Genomic DNA, 27,625 nt, shown 5'->3' with positions numbered 1-27,625 from the left:
AATGTGTATTTTGAAAATTGATGTTTAAAATTGTCCTTTCAAAAAATGCTTTAGTATTTTTCAGTTTAAATTTGCACCTACTCTGGGTGATATTTCCCATATTTTTGAAGAAACCAAAGTGTACTCTAAAAAATTAATGTAAATGTAAATTTTTCAGTGTGAAAGATATGAACTGTAATTTATGAACGCACTAGATATTTTGTGGTGCTGTAGATGGTATGCAAATTGTGGGGAAAAAATATTCCTTTTTTTTTTCATCCCATTACAGTCATGTACTTGCTAAACTCTCCTGGATTTATGTCCTGGACTTAATTTTTCCATCTTAAATTGAATACTGATGTTACAGTGCAGCACACAAATTGCAGTGGAAGAGCAATCTCCCATATTCACAAACTGTCCTTAGATGGAAACGTGGCAAACTAATATCGAACAGGTCATTGAGAAATATCACAACAGCTCTCAATCAGAAATCAGTTTCCTTGTGTCGCCATGGAGACTATCAGTGAGAGAGCATGACAGGAAAGGGCTCAGTAGTAGAACATTCCACTTGAACGCTGCTGTAGCACGGAGATTAAAGAAGTCGAGTGAAAATGGACAACTGATGGATGCCTTTGACAGCGCTCGTTTTTTATCTCTGGAGGTTTTCAAAAGTTGAGAACTCCCTTTGCTGTCAGTAGATAACAGGAGAATTTATGATACCGTACCAGGAAAAGGGAATTTGTACCGGTTGTGCGAGTTAAAAGTTTGTGGCCAGAGTGTTCATATTTTTCCATTTTGTGAAGTCTCTGGAATTTCAGCTGGCGTGACGGTGGCAACAACATTTTTCTGTATTGTTTTTAAGTGGTGAATGCAGGAGGTTTCAGTTGTAATGCAGGGATTGTGATATTCTGACCAACATCATTATTGCTTTGCAAACAGGATGGTGATTCTTGTGTAAATTGTTGATGAGGAAGGCAGTCCTGGCCACTTATCTTTCAGACAAATGAGCTGTACTTCCAGCCTCAAGTATCAGGTAAAGGGAACCAATTAGAATCTTTAAAAGAGACAACTGGAAAGTCTGTGCACATATATCATTCTCCATTCACACAATGCACAGTTCTTTAAATCATTAATTAACTCAAGTTGTGTTTGTGCATAAGTCTGGGTTTCCATGAGCTACAGTAATAGGATAATCATGCACGACATAACAGCAGGTAGACAGTGGTGTCTGCGTTCTGGAATGATGAAAGCTTTCTTTGCCCAGAAATGCCTTTAATGTGCCTTTGGTGGATTTCTGAGGTTAGTCAGTAGTGGTCTTTGTTTATCTTCCATCTTTAAAATAATGTCCTTTCAGATATGTAAATTTAATTACAGAAGAAGAAATCCATGTGCTGTTGTGGTGTGGGACATTGTTTGAACAGTGCAAAGCAGAAGATGGGAAATTAAATATTTATGGTTAGTTGCATTACTCTGCATGGTTGGAGAGAGTTATCACATTTCCGGCAATGGAAAAGAAAGTGCATATGGGATGATTTATGTTGGTATTGAGAACATTTTTGACAAGGAAGGCTTTCAGCCAAAACTCTGCACATCTTAGAACTGTTAAACTGAAATATCTACTTCATGGGTTTGAAAACTTGAGCTGGTTTTAGGGCTAGAAATATGATTTGTTGCCTGATATTTAAATAGGTGAATATACCAACTAAACTATTAAGGAAGAAAGGATAAAGTATTGAAGTTTTAGAGTTTAAAACCAATCTGTCAAACGCTACTGGAACTTCTGATTTTGGTTGGGTAATTCTGCAAAATGTCACTATTTTAAAACTAAGGCCTTGAACTAAGAGTTCTGTTCTGAACAGGTTATATATTAACTGACTATGAAATAAACACTATAGGTTCAGGTTGTGTCCAGGGTTCTCTGATCTTATCTGATTGCAGAAACTAAGCGACGCTGGGCCTGATCAATGTTCAAATGGAAAGCCATTAGGGAAAACCTGCTTTCAGAATTTCCAGACCAGTGCCGCAGTATGTAGGTCATGTGTTGTAGGAAGTGCTCTCCTTCAGGTGGCTCTGACTACTTGGTCATTAAAGACCCCAAGGCATTGTTCAGAAGAGAGGGGGTGATAACTTTGGTGTCCTGAATTCCGCTGGGGTCTTACACCATCTGGCCTCTACATTTCCCCTTTAATTTCATCGGTGCCGCAATTTCTCAACTCTCTACCTGATCTACAGTGCAGTGGGAGAGCTTCAGTCACCTGAGTAGGCACTGTACTTCAGTGGGGCATGAAGTATACCCTCTTATACATGTGAGGAGCTTGTGAAATGCAGTTATTGTAAGGTTTTAAAATCTTTAAAAAAAGAGCAGAGGGAATTCTCATTACTGTACGTGCTTTAGTTTTTTTATGATAGTTTTTTTGGGATTTAAGCGAGATCAGCTAGAATACTTTCTATTACTCCATGTGGTGCTTTACAATTTTTTTCTCCCTTAATTCACAAAACTAAATTTCAAAATTCCACTCACCCTTTAGAAATGCACAACTGAAGCAGAGAGGATTAGAACAGACAAGTGCCCTTCATTCATACCATCTGGCCTCTTAACAGCAAGTATCTTTAATCAATGTGTGTTGACGAGCTATTGAGTCAGAGAAGACGGAATAGATTTATGTGAGAGTTTATCAGCAGTTCTGCATGATCCAGACACAAACTAGGTACTGCCCGGGCCACATAGTCTTTTGTTTTGTGTTGGCAGGCACTATGGGTCTACTTTACCTCTTTACCAACAGACTGAAAATGAAGTAGGATCCTTAAGACACTCCTAATTTAAATGAAATTCCCCAGTTTGCCATTTCCCCTTTTGTGTGCATCAGTGTTTAATTGTTGATTGTTACTGAACATTTCCTGTCACTGTACTTTGCCTTTTAAAGATCTAGTGAGGGCCTTTTAGACAAGTGCTGTCAGACTTTTGGTTCTTTTTTTTTTGCACTATGACCCTGCTGTGGACTGGAGGCAGAAGCAGGTCTCCAGAGCCCAAGTCAATGTGCTAATGTTTGCTGATCTGTCTTGGGCTCAGTTGCATTTGCAAATACTGTTCAAATGATTTGAAGGTTGAGTTTACTGCAGTGAAACTCAGCTGTTTATAATCTTCTAAATATTGGAAGGTGACAGTCGTGAGAAGTGGTGGAGAAGAACATGGTCAATCTGAAAAAAAAGGGAAACCATGCAGGTTGGCAGAGGTGTGATTAGGGGGCCTTCTCATCCAAATATTATTGAATAAAATCTTGAAACTAGATCGATAAGACTTTATTGATCCCGAAGGGAAATTGAGGTGTTACAGCAGTCCAGCCCAACTCAAGCAAAAAAACAGACATCAGAATAGACAAAAAATTAAAATACGTACAGCAATACAAAACAAATATAAAATAATTAAAAATAAATACATAGGTGTGTGCAAAATATGTTCATAGTCACTGTAAAAACAATAGAATATGTGCAAAATGTGCATAGGTTTATACAGATTGGGTGTTCAAAAAAAAGTACAATGGAGCAACATGCTGTCCATAGACGAGCAGATGAAGGGCTAACAGTCCGAGCCTAGGGCAGCGTTATACACCCTGACAGCCGCCGGGAGGAAAGACCTGCGGAAACGTTCCCTTGAACACTAACTATTTTAACAGTTTGCAATGGAAATATCTGTTGTTGTCTGGTGGTGTCCCATCTTTATACTCCTTAAAGAGCTGAAGCAGTAGCTACGTTATACTCCTTGTAGTGATAAGATATATACCAATAACAAATTCAGTAAGCATTCAAAATATTCAGTGTCTTTTTTTTGCAATGCTATAGGTTAATGAGCTGCATCCAGGGCAGAGTGATAACCCCACACAGTGCAGGAGGGTTAAGTACCGTTATTGATTTGTCAGTGATGGAAAGACAGGCCACAGAACATCTTTGTGGCTTTCTTCTGGTGGCTGTTTGAAAGGAAAGTGACTTAACAGCCTCCCCTCCCCCCTCTCTTTTCTCTGTGGCTGTGCCCTTTATTGTTGTGGAGGAAAAAGGGTCACTCTAATGTATTCATATGGTAAGTCCCTTGAAAGAGGACTCCTGAAAGAAAACTGCTTTATTCACACGAGAAGTTTGTGACTTCTGGAGAGCAAAATCAGTAACCGAATGACGCCTCTTTAGAGATCTCTACAAAACGGAACACTTTCTCTCCTCTGGGCAAACTGGGAGACAACTCCAGTTGTTACTGGAGCATTTGCTGAGCTGTGCTTGACAGTCCCTCTTTCTCTAATCTGGAAGGTTTAAAGGTGGAGTTTTTCACATCTTAGTCTTCACAACACTATAACCTCAAGTCTGTTAGTCTGTAACAAGTCTTCGCGAGATCACTCCTTTCATCGGGATCCAAAGCAATTATTTCCCCCCAGAGAAATGGGAAAATCTGTTTACAAATGGATAATATTCCCATTCTCTTGTTTTTACAGCTGCTGATGAAATGGGGCCCCATCCTCAGTGCCCTTTATACTTCATTAGCTAGTGATGCTAAGCCTTCTGATTGCATGACATTATCTAGGTGATTTTATATACGTTCCAAGCATATCTAACTCAGAGGAAAGTTAGAACACATAATTACATCAATTATGATCATGGATATTTGTATTTTGATAGCTTTAAATGGAATGGTATAGCAATGTACTAGAATGAAGGTTTTGCAAGATCCTGTTCATTAAAACTCCTTTAAATTAGGGTGCGTGTTAAACCGTGTGTTAAAGCATTAGCGTCCATCCACTGGTTTCACTGTTTGATTTCAGAGGGCTGTCTGTTTCGGTCTCTGTACACCACTGACGTCACCTTCAAATTCTTGAGGAAATGGGTTCCATATGTCTAGGTTTTCTCTGATGCTTGGAGATTTCGTTGACCAGCAGATACTTCACTTTCAGAATTTTGATGGAGGGAGACAACAGTCTTCTCTTGACTTCTTCCATATCAAATCACAACATGACTTCATATGTTGTATGTTCATTCATGGTTGTAAAAAGAGGTTTTGAATTATAGACAGCATATTTTACTTTTACTAACCTTTGAGTGGAAGTGGTAGGTTTTTTAATTTTAGTTGTTTTTCCTAATAATTATCTATTTGTTTTTCTCTTGAATTGTGTTGGTTGCAAGGTCACGTTAAAGCTGGAAAAATGTCTGACATGATTTATCTTGATTTCTGGCTTTACATCACAAAAACCTGCAATTTCAATATGGGTGTGTAGACTTTTTATATCCACTGTATGTACCTGTAATTAGTTTACCCAATGTATTAGTTTAATGGCTAACTTTAATGAAAAAATGCCTATTGTAAGGTCAGTGCCTTTACAAACTGACTAAATGACACATAATTGGATAAGCATGAGCCTGAGATTGTTTTTTGAGGAAAAACAATGCTCCAGCCAAAACGTGTCATTTTTTCCATTGTGTGTGGGGTTATGTTGAAAAACAGATCACAAATGAGTTCTGAGACATAACTTAATTCTGTTCAGCATCTTAAAAGTGTGTTGACGTGTAACTTGAGGAGAAACCGTTGAGCTTTTAGGAGAATAAATAATAAATAAGTAATTATTGAATTATTGAGCAGTACGAAATGCAGACATCAGGCAAAAATGGAAGAAAGATTGATTGGGTTTGTTGGACAAAACTTGAAGTTTGATGAGTGGTATAGTATGGGCTTATATTAAGGCAGTTTGTCTTTTATTCATGTGTGTACCTTGCCACCTAAATCGAACAATGATTTTTATTTAGCAGAATGCAATTATATATTGCCTTGCAATATAACTGTGAAAAATATTTCACCGAAATGGATACTGCTTTGCCATACAACCTGCCTTTTTGCGGAGCAATCCACACAGGCTTATAAAAAAGTAAAGTTGTGGCGGTATTTAAAGTATGCCAAGTGGTTTACTGCATTCCAACTTTTGATGACTGGAGCCAAAGCAAATGTTTGTGTGCGAAGTGATAATGTGTTCTTTCACACCAAGGCCCACTTCTTCTCCAGCGTTTGTCAGGGGTTCTGTAATTGATAGCGCAGTATTCCACCACTGCAGCATGGTCTCTCCGAAAGGTGTCCCATTATCTCATCGCTCCTTCACAATTCAAAACCGTTGTGCAGTTTTTGACAATTCTGTTTGCGGTGTGGAGTTACACAACCATTCCAGTCATCTGTCCTTTCATGAGGCTGATTTTTTTTTTTTTTAGCCCCCAGCTGAGACTGGCAATGTGGCAGCTGCCATTTTGTGGCAGGTTTTCATTTATTTCGGGGCATTTTGTGTCAACTGCACCTTCAGCAGTATACAGAAGAATGAGCCAAATTAACGCTCCTTTCCCTTTTTTATTCACAGGGCAAAATGTGGGTAACTGGGAAGGGGATACCGAGACCCTGAGGCAGCTACGACCCTTTCCCCTCCCCCCCTCCCCTGTTTTCTTAGAAGGCGTCGGACCTTATTGTGGCAAGTCTGGGCCGCTGGCACTAAGATGTCCCTAAGCAGTGGCACTGCAGGCGGGAAAGGTGTGGACTCGAATGCGGTGGACACTTACGACAGCGGCGATGAGTGGGACATCGGCGTGGGCAATCTGATTATCGACCTCGACGCCGACCTAGAGAAGGACCAGCAGAAACTCGAGATGTCGGGCACCAAGGAAGGCGGGGGCATGACGGCGCCCCCCAGCGCGGTGGCGGCCCTGCCCGACAACATCAAATTCGTCAGCCCCGTGCCCGCGCCCCAGGGCAAGGAGAGCAAATCCAAATCCAAGCGGAGCAAGAACTCCAAAGACGGCAGCAAGTCCTCCGCCGGCGAGGGGGCCAAGAGAGACACCCAGGGGCGCGCCCAGGGGGAGGGAGGGGCTGCGGCCGCTGGCGCGGGGGGGGCAGGCGCAGGCGCCCCCGGCGCGGGAAAGGGCCCCGAGAAGAGTGGCAAGGCCTCCCGCGCCGTGCCGAGCGGCAAGAAGGAGAAGGAGGGTGGCTCGGGCAAGAGCAAGAAGGAGAAGAGCGACGGGGCGGCCGCGGCGGCGGAGAAAGAGCTGGCGGCGCCGGGCCTGGTGCTGGCCGCCCGCACGGCCCCCTTCGACGGGCCGCAGAGCACCGAGCTGGCCGCGGCCGAGCAGCTCGGGAATATTGCCCTCGACGCGGCCGCCATGCCCCCGGCTTTGGCGATAAAAACTGAACCCGAGGAGCTGGACGGCGAGTGCAGGGCGCTGAAGAAGATCAAAACTGAAAAGGTAAGCGCCGTCTTCTTCCTCGGGATGGGGCTGGTGGGTCTTGACGTTCACCTGTGCCTCGGCTGAGGCTTCCCGAGCGGTTTTTAGAGGTGCAACAAAATGGAAACCTACAAATGTGTGGACTCGTTCCATTCCGGACTGCTTCTGCAGTAACGATCCCCAAATAGAGTCATCCGCCTTCAGTTGTGCACGTTACGTCCCTCGCTAGATCAGAAATTGCACCAAAATGCAGATGGTAGCAGTGTTTGTGATGGAAGAAAATCTTGACGCTTCAGAGCTGTTTGAGCACTCATTTGAATTAAGAGGCTGGGGTTGTGATAAATTAAAGATGAAAGTGAGCTGTTTCTCTTTGTAACATGAAGTGCTGATAATCCCCAGTGGAAAGCTCAGAGCAAGCTTTGCAGAGAGTAGACACTAATAAACCTGGCCTAAAATGACTTGTGTGCAGCCTTCTGTAATTTCCCTTTTAAAAAATTGCATTTGATTGTTGTGCGTGTCCTTAATGAAAAGTACACTGCAGAGCTATTTCAAATGCACAAAAAGGAGACTGTTACTTGTCCAGACAGTTCCTAAGCCATTTTCCTGAATAGCTCTGAAAAACAGACTGAATGGGTTTCGGAGGTGGCAGAGCCTTTGTTTTTTGTTGTTTTTTGCTGCTTGTCAGTGTTTTGTAATCTTTTCTAAACACGATTTCAGTTTACAGTCTGTGAGGTTACCCCTTTATTAACTTTTCCTTTCGCGCCCATGCGTTCAGACATGTCTGACAGAGTAGGTTGTGAACATGTTACAAAGACCCCATTGACATTCAGCTGGTATGTTTCTGTGCTGGAGTCAAGTGATGGCTTTTGATTTTTGTTTTGAGAAAAGAAAGGGAATGTGCCAAAGGTACATTGTCTTATCTTGCAAGGCTAAGTGGTTTTCTGGTGCTGTTTGCAGGCTGCTATTGATCCACTTAGGCAAAGGCAGATTTCAAGTTCTTCATGGCAAGAATGAAGAACTCCTATTCTTCTAATCTAAAATTGAAGGGCTTTCTGTAATCGGACAATTAACAGATGCTCCAGCTGATGCACATTGCTTTGTAATGTGTTTAATTCAAGGTATTAAATAAAAACAGGTGTTTTTTGGGGAAATCTAGCAAGTTCAGTCCATAAAAATCAGTGGATAGAAACATCTTTATACATTGTCATGCAGCTTTCCATAGTCCTAAATCTTGTGCACTTTGACCTATACATAATTTTGTTGTGCGCATCATATTTAATGGTGTAGAATTACTTGACAGAGCACACACTTCATATTTTGTGAATCATATGCAAATGAGCTTTAGCAGCTGTTTACGTTTCTGTATCTCTTATTGTGATGGTGTTGGCATTCAGTAAAAACTGAAGCAATGGTCTGTGGCAGAAGGAAAATTAAAATCCAGATGGCAGTGTTAGAAATGCTTTTGAGCTGAAATGGTGCCTACTCCATCAAAGCAGATTTAAAATCTATTTTTTGAACACTCATCCAGCAATTCCTGACAGGACCTTGGCGGAATTTATATTCTGGTATATATCTGACAAGAGGGTAACTTTTTTTCAGAAGGTTAATCAAGTGTGTTCTCCGTATGCTATCAGTCAAAAATGAAACACTTCAAATGGTTGGTATGAATCATCTCCCAGTTTTAAGTATTTGAAGAACCATTATAAAATGAGAACAGGTCAATTATACAATACATAGTACATTTCAAGAAACTTGAAAAACTGCATCATAGCACACAATAAAAGAAGATGAGTGAAAGAAAATGAAAAGTACAGAAAATTGACACGGTAAAAGCAAAAGTAAAACTTAACTATACATTTACACCTGCAGGAACTGCAGTAATAGCAGACTCGTTCTGCAAGAGTGTCGTCAGCATAGCTGTGAAACTGTGAAGTCTGTGTCCCCAGCATGGACCCCTGTGGAACACCCTGACTAAGAGAAACAACATCAGATGTAAAACGGCAAACGAGCAGTCAAACGAACAAATGGAAATACCAGGGTTACTAGATAATTTTCCATGTGGTCCAGCAGGAAAACATGATTGACAGTAGTCCAGTCCAGAAGGAGTGACCCAGAATCAAGGGCCATCAGCAAATCTTTCACTACATTAGCATGGGTTATTTCTGTGCTGCTTCTCGAAGTGAAAAGGTTCAAAGGAGTAAGAGGAGATTGTAGTAAATGCCTATTCCAGAATTTTGTCAAGAACAAATTGGCAACGGGATGGTAGTTGTGTTTTTTTAAGAGAAAACTTTAAGTAGGTGGAGAGCAAGACCAGATTTCAGAGTCATTGATGAGGTGAACAACAAACAGACAATGAGAATTTTTAAGTAGTTTTGAGTAGTGGCATATAAATAGGGTCTAATTTTAGCGATCAGCACGGTCACAAAAGCCGTATCAGTAAAAGAAAAACTCAAACCTGCAAAAGCAGAAGTCATAGCTGAGTTGTCATAAACTCAGAGGGTGAGATCAGAAACTGGTTATATTTATTTTGTTGTGAAAGCATCGAATGCATGGTCTCTTTTGACTTTTTCAGTAGAGATTGGTAATGCAGGTTTTTTGGCTTGCTTTTAGCATTTTATTGACAGTGGATAAAAAGACTGTTAGCTGTTTGCATTTCTTATTCATCAGTATGAAAGGCCATGCAAAATCTTATCCTTTTATGTAGTACAGATATTTCCCCTTAGTCTGCATTAAGGCTCATTTATCATAATTTCTACATGTTATTTTGTTGTTGCGGTGTTTTATGTTCTCCACACTTTATCTTGCACCACTCTGAATCCCTGGAGGGTGTTTGAACTTGCCCGGAGGGTGAGGTCAGTCACTTTGCTCTCCTAAAGCTGAACAGAAGCAGAATGGGGTGGAGTGTGGAAACAGGCATGTCGACAATCTTTTCCAACTGATGTCAGTCTCCTTGTGACTCTCTGAGGGGGGGTTCCTTTGGAATGCTGTCCATTAGGAGTCTCCTCAGGTTGTCAAAATAATAACTTTCCACCCTGAAATCTCTAGAACAGGCTAGGAGATATTGACAGCTGCAGATTGACCACATGTAACGCTTACATGAACAGAACAAGCTTAAACCTTTAATTGATATGAATTTGGTAGTTTTCTTATTAGAATACAATTTATTTTATGGGGATTTTCCAGCAAGCTCAATAGCCTAATAGGCGCTGTCTGTATTCCATGTTCCTTTGTGCATGTTCTGTTACTCTTGGTTGTGCTTTGTGCTTAGAATGTTGGCTTCCATTGTTGACAATGCCTTTTTGAACACAACGTTGATGCTAAAAAAAGGCAAGTGAAGAGGTGGGATTCTCAACTTCGTGAAATGCTGATTTGCTTTCACTTTTCACTTCATTTAGTTCTTTTCAGGGACAATTTCGGTTTAATAGGTAGTTTGATTTAAAGCACAAAATACCACAGAAACCCAAGAAGAAACTGTCGAAAATGACATGCAACATAAAGAAAGAACTTAGAATAAAACTGGTTTCCAGTACTTTGTACGCAAATTAGTGTTGGATTGGCAGAAGCAATTCTAAACACTTTTTAAGTAGAGTATTTCGTAGTATGTGTTCATTTTAAAAATAATGTGTTTTTATTCTTACAATATGTGATTGTATTCATTAATAGGATTGTTAGCCATTGAAGAAAGGTCTTCAAATGGCGAACATATTAAAAGGTAAAATCATGGTCCATTTTTTGGCCTTCATATTTCATTGCCTTTTTGCAGTTTTTTAATGTGTTTCACATTGATGAGGTTTTCATTTAAGGAGCTGTAACAAATAAAAAAGGAATGTTTTAGTGGTTGCTTAACAGCGATACTTTAAAGAAGCCTGGACTTCTGCGAATAATACTGACATTTGTAGATGACACTGGGACTTGTGTCAAAAGCTTTAAAAAAAAGACTCCCTTCAATTTTCTCCTATTGCTAGTAGTTTTTTGTCTTTCCAACAGAGCCTGAAGTATGATATACTAGACCACTGGTTTACTTTCTTAAAGGTGGTGTATTTGACTTGTGCATTAAAAATGAAATCCAGTGAAAGTGATTAAGAACATGAAAAAAGGCAGTTGAATTCATATGACCATGCAAAAAGTCTTCTTTTTGTGTACGTTAGCCCAGTCAGGGAGCAAGGGTTTGGGTCCCAGGGTTTTTCCAAAGCCTGTTCTGTACTTGGTACCTGATAATAAAGTCATGAAGCTGACCAACTGAAAGAGCATTTTTTGGCTTTGATTTGGATTTTGTGTAGACATGCAATTTATTTGGTTTGAAAACAGGTAGAAGTCTCCTCTCCTAAGACTGAGGAAATTTGTTGAGATAGCCCTAGAAGCCTATTTGGTTGTCCTCCCAAAACTCTGGAACAAAATCTCTTTCTCCCAGTCGCCACCCCACAATGCACCAAGCAGCAGGTATTTTTCCGATGTGTGAATTAACTGAGGAAGTCAAAAGTCTTGTGCGAGCCTGTTTTTAAGCAGACATTCTGTTGGGATGTACATAATTAGCTGAGAATGACTGTGGTTAGTCTGTCTGTTCTGGCTGCAGGCACATTTCAGTCCTCCTCTGTCAGCTGAGAGTGCAAAACAAGAGCCAGTGACGTCCTTCCCACATTCGTGTCTGTGACCTTTACATTTCAAGGGCTGTTTAGACAGCGTGGACAGCTTGTGCTGGGATATGCCTCAGTGTTATACAGTTCCATGCATCATTTTTTTAAAAAGGTTCTTTGTTTAATTACATTGGCGAGCAGTTTTAAATAGAACTGCACTGAGGAGGGCTTGTCAGCTCCAGCAGTCATCACTGACTCATCATCATCGACTGCTCTGGCAATCACCACGCAGTGATACAGATTGACCTGCCATCAGGCATTACTGTCTCCGGCTACCTGCCTGCTGTGCCCAGCACTCCCAGAAGACTTTGCACATGTCAGAGCTGCTGTGCTGACTAGAAGCTCATGTTAGACAAAATGGAGTTCCTTGTGAAAGTTTAAAAGGCTTTTCTGTCCCCAGGAGCTAACACCTAGGGTGTCTGAAAAGGAGGTGGATGTTTTGGAGCGTAGGTAGTCTGATAGTGTGGAGAAAGTCTTTCAAACGTACTGTTGATTGTGCTTTGTAAAAACAAGTCGGGACTCAAACTTGTGGTTGAGTGTAACAATGCCTTTTATGGGCTGTGTGGTTCACTCACAGTTTAGATCTGGTTCACTTGAAGGTGGTGGTGTTAGTGAGATGGCTTGATCCCCGTTTCTTTATGAAGCAGAGTGCTGCAGCAGAAACCTTTTATTAATCCTTGCTTAATTTTAAAATGGTGGAAATCTTGTAGGCAAAACAGTAGCAAGGTTTAGTTAAAATCCTTGTCTGCAGGATATGACATCTTTTTTTGCTTTTGGAGTGAATTTCCAAGGCAACATGCAGTCCTGATATTAGTGCCAACGTAAAAAGCGCTGAAATTGTGAAGCACAGCAGTAGAGTGGCTTCTCAGATTTTTTCCAGTGGATTAGGATGCTTCTCTTCACAGGGCTGTTCTAGCGTCCCCTCACGAAGAGTAAGCCACTTTTTTCTCTGAAGAGCTTGACCTAGTTTGGTTTAATTCTCGGATTCTCTTTGCTAGAGCCTCAGTAGTGCTTGATGGTTGTTTTGGGGACAATTTGAGAGTCTGTGGTGTCGATTTTGTCCTGTCCATCAGGACTCATGAGACAATTAAACGGGTTCGTTAACGTTTACTATTCTAACATTTGAACTACTTAACTGCTTCTAGATAAATACAGGAGGTGACTGGTGCATTGGTAGAATATTTTTCAGCATTTAAATTGTGTGAAAAGACATTGTCCTTACAGCAGTGGTTCTGTACAATGGTTCCCTTATTTTAGTGGTGAATGGGTTCCCAGAGAGTACTTACGATGTCAGTCATTTCTTGTGCCAACCTGTGGAAAGTTTGTCGAAAGAGCAGTGACTTCAGTCTGTATCTGTTTGGCCAAGAGGAAGCAAGCCTGTTAGGAATGTGGTTCTTTTTTTTTTACTCTTTGCACTCCCTCCGAGATTTCATCAGTCAAGCATGAGGTAACCTGATGGAGATCGAGGATTTTTCTTTTGAGAAAGGTTTTCCAAACGGAAAAGTACAGTGCCTTCAAAGCAGAAGCTGTAATATAATATCGGAGTGGCGCGTCTTCCCTGACACGGTCAGGTAGAGAATTACTGGTGTTCTTTCCTTTATTGGCAGGTTTTAATGTTCCATTCTTGTCATGAATGCTGAGTGCCCCTGAGTCAGTGCTGGTGCTTTCATCCTCAGCATTTATTTCTCTTCATACCACAGGGCCTGAAGCAGGCTGGAATGAATAATTCATTTCAGGTGCACTTGCACTCCACCCTCATTATAAACCTTTAGAATCCAGGCATTCATCAGCTGCTAACAAGGTGCTTGTTCTGATGAATGTAACGGGAGTAAATGTCACAGAGAGCTGAGGTACCAAAGCTTTAATAGAAGGTGGCACTAGCAATGAGCATTTCAGAATTAACCTTTTTAAAAAAGAAAAAAAAAAGATAAATCACAGGCCTGACCAAGCTTAATTGCTGATATACAGCTGAAAAATGCTAAAGCCCTCTTCCTTGGCAACAGACATCTGGTGCTATTGTGTTACTAGAAATTCCTTAAACCAGTGCCAGGATGTTAAGGTCTTTAAAAAAACAATAAAGTGTTCCCTTTTACTGCCTTGGTACAAATAGGTGGCTGGAGATGCAAGTTGTAGCTCAGTCTTGATGCTATCGAGTAACTCAAATTGGCTTGCTTCAGCGGTTTCGCCACTGGGTTTCAGGTTACTTGCCCTAGAGCCCAGGCACGCGGTAACAGCTAACGATGGCTCAGGAGGACACAGCAGGAAAACTCCATGACTTCTGCTCCCACACAAAACCTCACACAGCACCGCTGGAATGTCAACTTGCTCGGTCCTGCTGAGAAGCCATGCCACGAAACCGCATTGTTTAGGACCCACTTCCAGGTCTTGAATAAAACATCGAGTTACATCTGGCTAGAAGAGCTGCTCTCAGCTGCATGACTGACTTTGAACAGTACGTCTGAAAGCCTAGTTTTTAAAATTTCCTATTTTGATAAAGTTTCTTGAAAAACCAGCAATTATTTTGTCACAGACTAGTGATATGCTTAAGTAATTCTTAAGTACTGAAAAACCGGTTAGTGAGAGAACAGCACAATCTTTCTGTGGGTGAAGATGAAGTTTCAGTGGAGTTCTCTTCCAGATGCTTGGCTGTGTTTACCTTATAGAAGTGCTAGCCTTCTGTTAAAGGAAGGATTGAACACAACCTCTCCTTTTTTCAGAAAAAGGTTTTGACCACCAAAACAAAGAAGCAGTGTACTGAACTGTCTTTAATGGAGTTGAAGTAATAGGCAGATTACAGTTTTTAGAGCAGCCAGCGTGTCAGTTATTTCAGACAGCTGGAGAATAAATCAGTGCAGCACATATTTTTTGTGAAACAGACTTATTCTTATCTGTCTGTTTCATCCGAAAGCGTTGTTTTTCGTAAAATGCAAAGACCTGCTGATGTTTCATTCCAGAATTTTGTAGGCTTGATCTTGCGCTGCGAAGACCTTGTCGCGCGGGCATGGTCTTTTCCAGGGGGAAATTGTGTTGAAATATATAATACTGGTGTGGTAAGCAGCTTCGTTTCTCTTCGCCCTTTATACAGATCCTCTACTTGCCTTGTTAGCTTGCTGGTTTGGTACAGTAGGAAACCCCAGTCCAGCACTGCAATGAAAACGGATGTGTTTGCAGGAAGCGACTCCCTCATCTTTAATAATAATAATTGCTTACACTTATATAGCGCTTTTCTGGACGCTCCACTCAAAGTGCTTTACAGGTAATGGGGACTCCCCTCCACCAGCACCAGTGTGCAGCCCCACCTGGATGGAGGACTGTGGTAAAATTGATTGTAATACCTGATGCTGTTGCGTTTCTTTGTGGACACAACATTTGGGATAAATACAGACATTTTAAAAGTGGAAAGTTTGTCTTGTACCAAGTCTCAGTTTTTGGAGTATTGCTTTGTTGGTTTTAACAATAGTTTTCCAGTGGCTGTTCATAACGTAACTAACACTGCAATTGCTTAGATGAAACAACAGTATGTGAAAACATTCAGTGTAAAACACAAGCTTGATAATGTCTTAAATTAATTATATCCTAGCTTCATAATAGGTCATTTTACAAATGTTAATATTCACGTCTCTATTACTGTCTTATTGATTTTCCAGATGTTTTTTTTAAGGTTTCTTTTATTTCCGTTTTTCTGAAAGTAGCATCTTTCAAATGCTAAAAGTGAAAGCTAAGTTAAGGATATTCAACTTAAAACATCTGATGAATTCATATCAAGACTGTGAAAAAAGTCTTACTTGCTGCGGTTTCTGGCCTGGTTCTGAACTCAGTTTGACCATGTAGGATTCTGCACAGCTGCCAGACTGGATCCTTCAGTTTTTCACTCTGCGGTCATGCTTGATGGTCTGTCTGGTGAAAAAAGGAAGTTCAGTTTGTACTAATTTTGCCAGGTCATATTTTAACCATGGTTGTGTGCTTATGTGGAAGTCTGGGTTAAGACATTTACAAAACAATTCAATCTGAAACTCGTGTGCTTGTTTACCTGTTTTCTTTTCATGTATAACAACACGGACTAGCTCTGTTTAAACTACTGGAGACTGAGATTTAAAAAACCACGAGACATTCTCTGATGATAATTAACTCCTTCAAAAATCTGTCCTCCTTTAACAGTTACAGACGGAAGAGATGTCTACTGAACTAAATATCCGATTATCCAGTGCTATGGTATATGCATCAAAATAATTTTGTTCAACCAGAACTGAATCTTTGCCAAGTTTCCTTTTAAAACAATTCTCCTTTACACTTATGCTGTTTCACAAGGTTCTTGTAACTGTTTCCCTGATTAATTCCTGTAATTATAATTAATATCATGTACCAGCAGAGCAAGTATTTAGTTTGATTGTATGTCAGTTTTGTTTATTATAGTGTGATCCAAGCTGCATCTCAGGTGATCAGGAGGAATCAGATTTTTTCATGTAAGTTTCTGCAGTTCAGATGATGTAGAAGATCATAAGAAAACCAGGCCATCTGATCCACACCACTTTCCTAAAGTAACTGAGAACAAATTCTCTTTCAGAGTGACATCCAGCTCGGTACCCATTTGAAGAAATGCTTGATTCATGGGTACAGTAACAGTTCCCAGTGCCCCAGTTTGGATATAAACCCTTACAAGAGAGTCCAGAGCCCTAATCACTCTGCCACCCTTCTACCACAGAGATGGCTATTGATTACAGGGCTGTTTTTTCAATTATCCCATTAAGTGGTTATGTGCAACTTCACATTACAGTTACTTTCTAAACTGTTGAAGTTCTAGGATAGTTCAGAAGAGAAAATGGGAAGATAAGCAACTATAATTTTGGTAAATTTTAAAAAACACCATTGTACTTCTTTCTGTGGAAAAGTAGACACTAATGCTGTCTGACTTTCATCCTCAACTATGCAGTAATGTGTGATGCTCACATGTTTATGCTTTGCAAGTTGAAAATAATATTGACAAGTTGTGAATTTGGAACTGTGGTATTTTAGGTGATTCATACCCCCATTTTAATGGAATTTTTATGAAAGCATACATACATTCTCCTTATCCTTGTTTTTAAAGCATAAAATTCAAATTCAAGTAGACAATTCCCTATTCAGTGTATATATGCACATCGGATATTGGGGACTTTTTTGTAGACTTTTGCACTTTATTCAACACCCTTGATTTTTTTAATATTTACTTTTGTCGGATAAAAGTGTAGTTCTAGTCTAGTCATCTTGGTTGAAACTGCAAATTAAAAATCTAAGTTTAGAGTTCCACAAACTAGCTAAAGATGCTAAATATGAAATTAATTTCCGATGGAAAGGATCTTAGCATTGTGACACAGACTGGCTTCATGTTGTTCACTTCACTTAAGTGCATGAATACCGCAGATTTTCAGAGAGCAAAGTAAGTTATTTTCTGTGAGATTAAATTCTATACAGTCTACTTTCAATAACACATTTGGAGTTTGGTCTTGTGCAACCTGAAAGTGAACCATGCACACATGTGCATTTAATCAGTATTCTTCCTCTGAAAGACATCTTGAAAATGGAGATTGTGCACTGTGGTAACTGGAAGATGCTTGGCTGGGTCCTTAGTTTGTGCTTCATAGCTGGCTGTTGTATTTGCCAGAATATGTGAAAAGTATATTCCCATTTCATTATTGACAAGCCACGTGTCGGATCTCAGACCTCTGCTGTCAGCAGCTCTGGCTAATTTGAGGAAGCCAGGGTGTATTATTTTGTTTATTTAGTTGGTGTATGTGTGTTTTTTTTTGTCGAACCGATCTGGGGAAGCATTTGTTGCTGCGAGGCCACACTGCTGTGATTCCTGCAGTGCTGCTGCCTGTTTGAAGCGCTTGCCCTCAGGGAGCTCTTTCTACTCCAGTAAAAACACTCGACACTAATTGTTTTCCACATGTCTGCCATTAGCCTCTGTCTCTACAGCACAGAAAATGGCTTTGAGGTTACAGGCTTAGCACAGCAAATGGCTATAATAAATGAGAGGCAAAAGAATGGAAGGCAGGGGAATGTTAAAACAGCCTGTTTTAACAAAAGACTGAGGTTTGAAGCGCAAAAACACTTGTCTTTGTATTGTAGCCATTCAAATATCTCAGATATCAGGCTATAGGAACTGTGTGTGCCTGCAGATTCTCAGTTTATATTTTTTCATTTCTACAAGAGGTATTTCTGAATAAGAAGCACGTTTCATAGCTTGCAGATGCCTCTCCACTAAAGCAATCTTAAGGATTTTGTAGTGCAGCAAAATGGAAGTCTAATACGCAGCCCGTGCAGCTTGTATTCTGAGCACTAGCTAATCGACGCCGTTATCACAGGGAGTTTACAAAGAGGAATCAAGTGACCACAGATCCAGCGTCTTTCAGCTTCTACTGTGGTGTTTAATTAAACCATTTCAATTAATAAAATTATAAACCTTATATCCTTTAAAAAGTGGTTTGCTGGGGCTCATTTATGTGAACATGATAAATAAGGAATCGAAGGCATTCCTCTGGTCTGTGTATTAGGACTTGGCATAGAAGATTTTCAACACATCCCTTTCTACAGAGCTCTCGGTAACAGTGCTAGATTTAAAAAAAATAAACTGTCGAAACAAGATTTTTGCTGTTTGACCTGGCTGTATTGTTTGTATCTTGTTTAAAGTAGTGCTGGTATGATGTATGTATATCTCTGTGAGAAGCTGGAGTAAAAAAAAAAGTGAGATCTGCAGCAGCCCCCAAGCCCCAAACTCTATTACAAAATGCTACAGTGCTTATTCAGTTGGAAATGCTGTGCTCCACTTCTTCAGATGTAGGTTTTGTATAGAAGGACATTATCAACATGCATGCACAGCTCTGAGCTGCAGTTTTCAACATGCAGGTACAGTATGTGACAGACCAACTGTCTTTGTAGAGACACCGCAAAATCCTCCTGCATGACCTGAGTGTGGTCGTGAGGTTCTGTTTTCAGCAGATGAAGAACTATGAAGTCAGAATACAGCTAGCTCTGCTTTGAAATGTTCCAGCTTTGTGTGCTGTTCTACAGTCCAGGCTCTGGAACAGTCCCTCCCCCTCCCAATTCCCTCAACGCATTTAATGAACAATTTCATTTTCTGAAAATGTAGGCCATCCTGCAATCACGCTGGAGAGAAAGAACTGCAGTTCATCGTCAGAACCACCGTGCCTCTGAAAGTAATTGTCAGAAAAACATGTTTATTTTTGCAGTCTTTTTATGGCAGGCTCGAAACACTGCATCCTCTCTGACATAGTTATTTTAAAACCCACTGAGAGATTGCTGAGCGTTTTTGCTGGCAGTGCCATCAGTACAGCTTGAACACAAGCCTCTATTAATATTCCAGGCCCTTGAAAATGTGGAAGTCTGAATTATGGGTCAAGTGTGCGAGCGCCTTGCTGGAGTGTTCTTTAGAACAGGACATATATCAACTGTAGGTATGCGTCAGGACTGGAATAGTAGTATAGCTTTTTCCTGTTTCCTATTCTGCCCTGTGTTTTCTTAGGGCTTCTCTGTTGTTTCCTCTGTTTCAAGAGTCATTCAACATTCTCACTGAGCATGTCAGCAAAAACAGACCTTTTTTGCTGACATGCTGGGTTAGAGTGACTAATAACAGCCTGGGAAAAGATTCTTCAGAGCTTCTAAGGAATGGTTTTGGTATCACACATGCTTCAGTCCAGAGGGCTAAGATGTGTCTTCATTTCTAAACATCCAGCATTTGAGAAGTCCTTGAAGGCATTGTTTGATGGAACTGTTTGCTAGCATCACCAGCTGTGTAACACGAGGAACGAAAGCTGCATCTTCCACCTGATGAAAGCATGGTGCCATGCAGGAGAAATTCTCCACTCGTTGGACCCAGAATAGGTGAAACAAGAAGCAACCCCAACTATCAAGAGACTATCAAGAAAAGTAAGAAAATGAAAAGAACATATTAAAAATAAAAATAAAATACTTAAATAACATCTAAATGATATTTAATTAATATTAAATGTCTAAATGTTTTATTTTATATTGATCTTTATTTTGTAACAGTAGAAAAATAAACTTAAAAGGACCAGTAGCAATGGGTACATTTCAGGAGTCTTGTATTTATATCTGAAACACGCTTGTTTTCTCAGTGCCAAGTGTGTGGCGTTTCAGTGGCCCTAAATACACTAGGACTAAGGTCAGAGGCCCAGCAGACCTATTGTAAGAGACACGCTGAAGTGGTGCAGCCGTTGGCTTGGAGCAAACTAACTTGAGGTCAACACTCTGTGTTTGGTAAAACCCTGAGTAATGCGAGCTGCAAAGTTTATAGTTCTGTTGGACGACAGTCCAGGAAATCCTTGTCAAGAGCTTTGGGAGTGCCTTGTGTGGAAATATTTAATATTGGAATCCTGTCCTCTCTGGTCATAAACTGTGCTGTTCAACATCTGGCAGCCACATCGACCGGGAGCGTGCTGTTCCTGATTTGTGCCTTATTTAGGGTAAAGTAAGCGATATAAGCAGCTGCCTTTATATGTAGCAGACTCAGTTCTTCATCCATTGAGGCACATCTGAACTGTGTACAGCCCAGATTCCTGTTGCACTCAAAGTAACATTCAGATCCCTACAGAAATCAGTTTTTTTAGATGCGTTAAGCTGAGAGATTTTTCTGAGACACAAAATGGAGGCAGCACTTTTCTGATTCTGCTCTTGTCCTGAGTAGTTTGGCAGGTTCAGTATTTTTGTTTTCCTTCAACAGTGAAAATTAATAGTGCAGTGTTTAACAAAACTAACCTGGAACGTTTACTGCATTGCAGTTGCCTTCAATTGAACATATTTTCTTAAAATTAATCACAGTGCTTGCTGCCACCATCTTTATTCATGATTGCAGAATAGTACTGCATCTTAAAAATGATGATTCCAAGTTCCCTTTGAACAGTATTTTGTTTATTACAAGTTGTGCCTATTTTGAAATAAGTAGCACAAAGAGAGAGTAATCTAGTTTTGTGGAATTGAAGTTCCATCTTGTGTGGAATCTGGTGACTCTAAATGCGGTTTTGCTTTTGCCATAAATGTCCAAAACCATTGTTTTGCTTTGCAATGGATCTCAGATTGGACATGTCTGTTATTCGTTTAAAGGTTTTGAGGGCATTTTAGTAGAGGGTACCCTTCCACCCTCTCCAAACAAAAAATGCGTGAGGTGCAAAACATGTTGGTCTCGGTCTGTAAAAACGATCACAGATCTGGGAACAAAGGCCTTTCATGCCCTCCCTCTCTCCCTCTTCTGTCTCCTAGCTGTGTAGAAGCAGGACTGTGTGTGTATGTGCGAGTCTGTGAATCAGTGTGTGGCTAGCTGTGTGGGGGAGGGGAGGGGGAGACTTGCTCGCACTGCTAATTCAGCTCATGAAAGACTCGTGCAGTGAGAGCAGCTGTCTTCCATTGTCAGCCAGCGAATTTCCAACGCGCCTCATTTCGCCTCTCAATGCGTGAGTAGCACGAAAGCTAGGGGAAAGGGAAAAAAAGGAAGAAAAGGAGAGAAGGCCAGGATTTTTAATTGCTGTGTGCCGGAGCTTGGGGGAAACATAGGTGGTCAGTTTGGGTATTCTAATAATGTAGCATTAAGCTGTTTATACTGAGCTCTCAGTGGAGGAGGGACTACCTTGCTGTTGCTTCTGAAAAGGGCACTTGAGGGGTAGAGAAGGAGGAGGAAAAGAGAACTGGCTGATGGAGTGGGGGGCGGCTATGTAATGAATAGACAAAGCGGTTTAACCCCTTACCCACCATTAAAGCTGCTGCAGGCTGAAAGAAAGCATGCAGCCAGAGGCATACATGACAGAAAGTTCCGACATTTCGCTAGACACTTTTCTCTGAGAGAAAACTGCAGGGTCTGGAATTGTTTCTCAAGTTGTCATTTGAGATCCTGAGCTGTGGCATCTGGTGATGTTAAAAGATGTTTGTTTGCCTTTTTTTAGGGGGGAGGGTTGTTTGGTAGAATTTCTGCCTGAGAACTTGTTCCTGAAACCTTTTTGTATTGTGCTTCTAGCAATAGGTGCCTGGGCCTCAGGAAGGGTTCCTTGCTTGTTCTTAAATGTTGATGGTAGGCGTTATATATCCTCCCAAACCGTATTTTGTTCATTATTCAAAATGCACAAAGCCTATGTTAGAAGCTGTGTTTGCCATTAAATATTGAGTAAAATAATCTGTAGTAAATTTTTTTATAAAGCTTAGTTATTTACCTCCCCTAAAAAGGTCTCTTTCCTTTGCAAAAGAGACTAATGCTTATGAAATCCGGCATGTGAGTCTGAAGAAGAGGAAAAACTTGGAAAAAGTCTTATAGTGAAACATCCCTGCAGTACATCTGGCAACTTCCTTGGAAAGTGTCAGGTCCCAACAAATGAGCGAGCAGAGCCCTTTCAGAGGGGGTACACTAGTTGACCTTTGAACTTAGAGCTGCTGCTGTGTGGGACTGTTATTTTGCTTTTTTAAACACGTTCACTACAAAAGGCGCAGGGGCACTGTGGTAAGGCCTGCTGGAACTCATTTAAATTTACCCAAAACCAAATGCCTGTTTCTCATCCACGTTAAACAAAAGGCTTTTAAACCTATTTTGCTCTGTCTTTGACAAATATAATGAGAATGCACACACAGTCTACATTGAGACCTTTTAAGGGAATGAGAAACAGGTTGCTGGAATCACTCTGAACTGTGCAGACCTGCTACGAAATGTACAGCAATTCCACAACTTAAGATCTAGATGTTTTCTCTGCTCTTCTTGGATTTTCTGTCCAATGCAAATGTGCTGAGCACTCTTTGGGAGGTCCCAGCACATCCAGGTTGAACAGTGATTACAACTGAAGTCAAGTCTCAGATACCTGTGATTGCTCCCCGACTTCCTCCTTCTTAGATGAAGTGCATGCAGCCTTCAAGTCATTCTACTCCTGATAATGGTAATGATAACAAAACAAGACTTTACAGTTTTTATAACAGGAATATTGCTATTTTTACTTCAGTTTTGAGGCTTGAGGTTTCCTTAATCTAATGACAGTATGTGAGGGGAGGGTCTCCTGACATGATTAAGTTTATTATAGGGACCTTGACAGCGGTCTCTGTCACACCCCTTCAGAGTGAAAAAATGTGTTTCAGATCTGAAGGACTACAGTGATAGAGAATTATATGCCTGTCAAAAACTTTTACATGGGTTCTTTGCTGGTGAGATATGAAACAAGCTCCTGTGTGTATTCTCCAAACATATTAGAACAGTTTGTGAGTTTTTTAGCCTGCAATAAAAAAGAGGAAAAGATAATGTTTTGTAAGCTTTGCTTAACCTGCACCCACTATAAATGTTTAAAGCAGATACCATTTCAGATTAAAGTACGGTGGAACACTTGTGTTCCATTGTTCTAGCAGATCTGTGTCTGAATGTCTTTTTTTAAAATGGGATCAGGCTAATAAAATGAAGCCTGCATGAATTGCAGTTCATCTCTAGTGCCATCTATTTGTTGTTTTGACACTGAGGTTATAGAAGAGGCAGAGTTTTGAAAGGGTGCCATACATTCTTTATCTGGTATGTTCTGCACAATCAGATTTCTTTACTGCAAGAAGAACTACAATTCTTTCTAAATCAGGTTATGCTGATCAGATAAAATGTGGAAACAGGCTGTGGTCAGTACTCTGCATCTCTTACTTTTGTGTGAGTCAGAGAGGCATGTTTTACATGTTTGTGCTTTTAAAACCAGCAGATAAGCATCACTGGGACTGAAATGTTTATCTGCTGCCCAGGTATGATGATAGATAGAGGGTCTGGACATTTCTGCAGTGCTTTAAAATCTTGTGTTAGAAGAATAGTATTTTTTTGTTGTTGTTTGTACTAAGATTTCCAGGCAAACCTTCTCATGCAAATCAGAGGCAGGAAGGGGCACTATTCAGTGTTACACTGGCTGAAGTGCTTAATGCTTTATTTGTGAGCTGAAGGCTATTGCACTGTTTACTTCTCCAGCAGTCTTTTGGGAAGTAGTGTGGGCTGCAGTAGGTTGCTAGCATGACTAACAAGATTTTAATGGCAAAGAGCCCATATAGGATTTGCTACCTGAAAAATTTTAAGTAAGAAGTGAAAAATAACAATGAGATTTTTTTCTTAAATGAAGCTATGATCTTAAACCCTTACTTTCACTTTCTAAAGAAGACCATTACAATGTAAGGAAATATGTGATTTTTCAAAATGACAAAAGTGTAATTTGATTAAATTTTTTTAAAATACTCTATTCTTGTGATTTTTCTGTGTAGTTAACTGATGTTACACATGAACCAGGTGTGTACTCTTGCATACCTGTATTCCAGGTCTGACGTGTACAAATCAAGTAGAGAAACTTCTGCAATACTGATACATACTTTTGCCAAAAACTAGTCGAAGACAATGTGTTGGTCTCAATGTAGGCACACAACAGGGTATACCATTCACAATACACTATATACTGCACGTTCTGGTTCTGGTGTTCTTTTGTTGGCATGAAATGATGCATGTTAAAAGTATTTAAATGGTCATTTCTTCATCAATCAAGGGCTATTTCGTGGGTTTAAAGTCTAGCTGCTGCAGTGTTTTTGCTATGGTATTATGATTCACGTCTCTTGTGTCATCCAAAGACCATATATTTTTATGGTTCTAACCACAAACCAAGGGCAAGTCGAATGCCAAGATCATCAAATCTAGTTAAAGCTCTTGGAAATCGGGTCCGTTTCACATTTCTTTAGTCCTGCACCCTCTGCCTTTTCTTTCTTAAGATTTCTTGTTTACGGGCTGGTCTAATCCTTCCAGTTTTCTCCTCTCTGCTGCACATTTCATCCAGAGCTGTATTTTATGTTTGCCTCTTTTTTCCTTCTGCCCAAGCTGATTGGCCCCCGTGTTTGAGATGGACACCAGGTCTGGCCCCTGTCTTGTACAGTGTTGTTCTAGCCTAGGACACTTATTCTGCTATTGATGTTCCTCTTCTGTTCCATTTCTGTTTGTTTCATGTCCGATTTCCATATAATGGAAAAGAAAACACAAACTACTGTCTCCGTGTATTTAATACTGACGAAAAGTCTGCATCAATAAGGAAAGGTAAACAAAATTCAAATTGGTTTGCAGGTGAGGTCATTTCTTTCGGCTGCTGGTTTGTATTTAGAATGAGCAAAAATCATTTGCATTTCCTCTTATTTTATTTCACTTCACCAGGGAGAAACAGAACATTGTTGATTTGCAAAGGGAGTGTGACCTGTACTGGATCTGCTCAGGTGTACAGAGCAGGTGCAACTCAATCTTGATCAAAGTACCTGGAGCGCTGCTGTATCAGCAGGTCTGCAGATGTTCTGCTTTGTTTTCCCTCACCATCAAGGGAGCTATTACTGCTTTATTCCTCCAGGACAAGGTGATAATGAAGAGAGAGTTTATTTTAGCACTTCTTAGTGCTCCTTAACTTTTTCACCAAGGTACAGGACCAGAATATGCATTGTCGATTTTCTTTTTCTTCATGAGTTCCCATACTGTACATGTTGCAGCCCAAATATTGATTTCTGTTTCTCAAAGCCCAATGAAAGGCATTGATAAAGGGACATTTGTACAGTATACTGCTGGAGCATTCCAGCTGGGGTTGCAGTTGCACTACAGTAAGTTAAGTAAGACAAAGGAGTGTGGCGCAACACCTCTTTGCTTCCCTCTCCACTTTTATCATTATTAAATACTTCTCTAGTTCCACCTATACTATTTTTCTAAAAGGTCTGCATAGTTTGAGGTAATCTAGTGCTCATATACCAATGTGTATATATATATAATTGAAAGCAATACAGTTGTTTTGACATTGAGTGTCAATAATACCTTGGCAATGAATGTCAAACACGAACTGTCCATTAGTAGCATGTTCGTATCCAGTGTGTAACTATAAAAATAACTAAGACAGCAGTGAAGGGCAAAAGTAATAATTTTTTCAGCTGCCTTTGGCACTGATGAGACTCCAGGCTGCGTACTGTAAGTTTCTCTGCTTGAAAGTGCGTATCTGAGATGAAAGGACTTTCTTTCCCATGGTAATCCACACAGACAGCTAGACCCTTGTGAATATTCTTGCCCCCCCAACAACCTCCGCTTTTTGAAAAAGAGGGTCTTTCTAATTCATCCTAAAAAGGGCTTCTAACAGGGATTATGCTGCTGTTAGAAATTAAAGAGAGAACATGGTTGTCCTCGGGGAGCGATGTCTAACACTCATAATTATCTGCGGAAGCTGTACTGCGTACAATGTGGGATTTTATTTTAAGGATTGTAACTACTGTAGTTATTCGAAATGAAAGCCCTCAGGCTTCCACTGAGCAGTATGAAATCCAATTTGCTGTAAGAAGCTGATTTTAAATGTCACATGTTAAAAGAAATTAGTCATTCTAACAGGCTATCATGAAAATGAGAAGAGGAGGTTAAACAGACCTTTGGAAAATGATTTCAGAGTACATGCAGTAGCACATCCAAAATAAAAAATAAATTGGGAAGGCAGTTTCACATTTTAGATCTATTGCATGTACCAGTACACAGTGGACGCCTTACATGTGTAAGTCTTTATTGTACCAGACAAGAGCAGAGGAGATCACTGCAAGAGCAGTCCAGCTCTGATTGCATTGGTGCTGGGCACTGCCACTACAACTCCATGAAGAAGGTACTAAAAAAAGACAAAAGGGCACCAATAAACCTGAAAACCCAGATCTTCACCATTTTAAGAACAGAAAAAAGGCTACAGAGACGAGAAGAGTGTTCAGCCCATCCAACTTACAGTATTTGACTGCTAGTAGCAAGTTGAACTGAGGATCTCATCCAGCCAGGTCTTGAAATCAGCTTGAACAACGAGTCTTTTTCTTCAGTAGCAACATTTGTGCTCACGAGTTTGACATAGCACAAGATAAAGGATGTGAGGCCCTCCATTAAATTGCACGCTGTCTTTCTGTCCTTTCGCCGGCTGGAGCATCTCGTTAATTAGGAGCGAATAGACAGGAAACCTCAACTTTTGCACTGATCATCAGTCAAAACTACTGATGATCTGAAACGGCATTCAACCACGAAGTTAGATTTAGGGAGAAATCAATATTCTGAAATTGCTGTCTTTTAATTTTTGCAGCATTGGAAAAACTCGATGTCTGCTTCACATGTGCTTTGTTTTAATTACAGTGCTTGTCACGGTATTTAAATTTCTTGTCATAGATTGCTTTATCATAAAGCCATAAAATGCCTGTGTTTTAATGGCAAGCACCAGGCTCATAGTACTGTTATGGGACCCCTGAGATTAGAGAGGTAGTGCTGGTTTCTCACATATCAGAAGAGGGACTGGGAACGGGTGGTCTAGGGAGGAAAGAGGCCATCATGCACACTGGAAGTTGTGCTGGTTTTTCTCTATATGCGATATTGTGTAAATCTTATAGGAGTCAAGGAAAATGTAAAAGACAACCAAATCTAACTGTAAGTCTACCTAAGTGAACAGAAATACTGAGTTGCATTTATTTGTTTTTATGTACATATGAAATATTGTATTAATTAATATAATTAATACAATTAAAATATTCTTAAATGTTAGGCTTTTAATTTGAATAAAAACTGACAATTAAAACTCAGGTTTGGCAGTACTATGCAAGGTCATGTGACTTCAATAAGCTATGTCTTATATTATTTGATGGTATATAAAGAGGCCATAGCTTCAAAGATATTACAGAAAACATTTAAAATCTAATATTTGCTACTACTATTTACAATTTGAATGTGGTCTTAACAGCAATGAACTTCAAGGGCAGCT

General features: G+C 40.2%; 1 protein-coding gene across 1 annotated transcript in view; it reads left to right on the top strand.

The window, feature by feature from the left end:
• The window catches only part of LOC148831607 (zinc finger protein 609-like), a 107,566-nt gene that overhangs the window by 29,717 nt on the left and 50,224 nt on the right, over positions 1–27,625 (top strand). The window contains exon 2 of the mRNA XM_088921499.1: positions 6,357–7,233. Within this exon, the coding sequence (XP_088777625.1) occupies positions 6,490–7,233 (744 nt within the window). The 5' untranslated portion in view covers positions 6,357–6,489. The remainder of the gene's footprint in view (positions 1–6,356; positions 7,234–27,625) is intronic.

The sequence above is a fragment of the Atractosteus spatula genome, chromosome 7 (assembly GCF_055471065.1).
Source record: "Atractosteus spatula isolate fAtrSpa1 chromosome 7, fAtrSpa1.hap1, whole genome shotgun sequence".
NCBI lineage: Eukaryota > Metazoa > Chordata > Actinopteri > Semionotiformes > Lepisosteidae > Atractosteus > Atractosteus spatula.
This window is presented reverse-complemented; position numbering and strand designations above follow the sequence as displayed.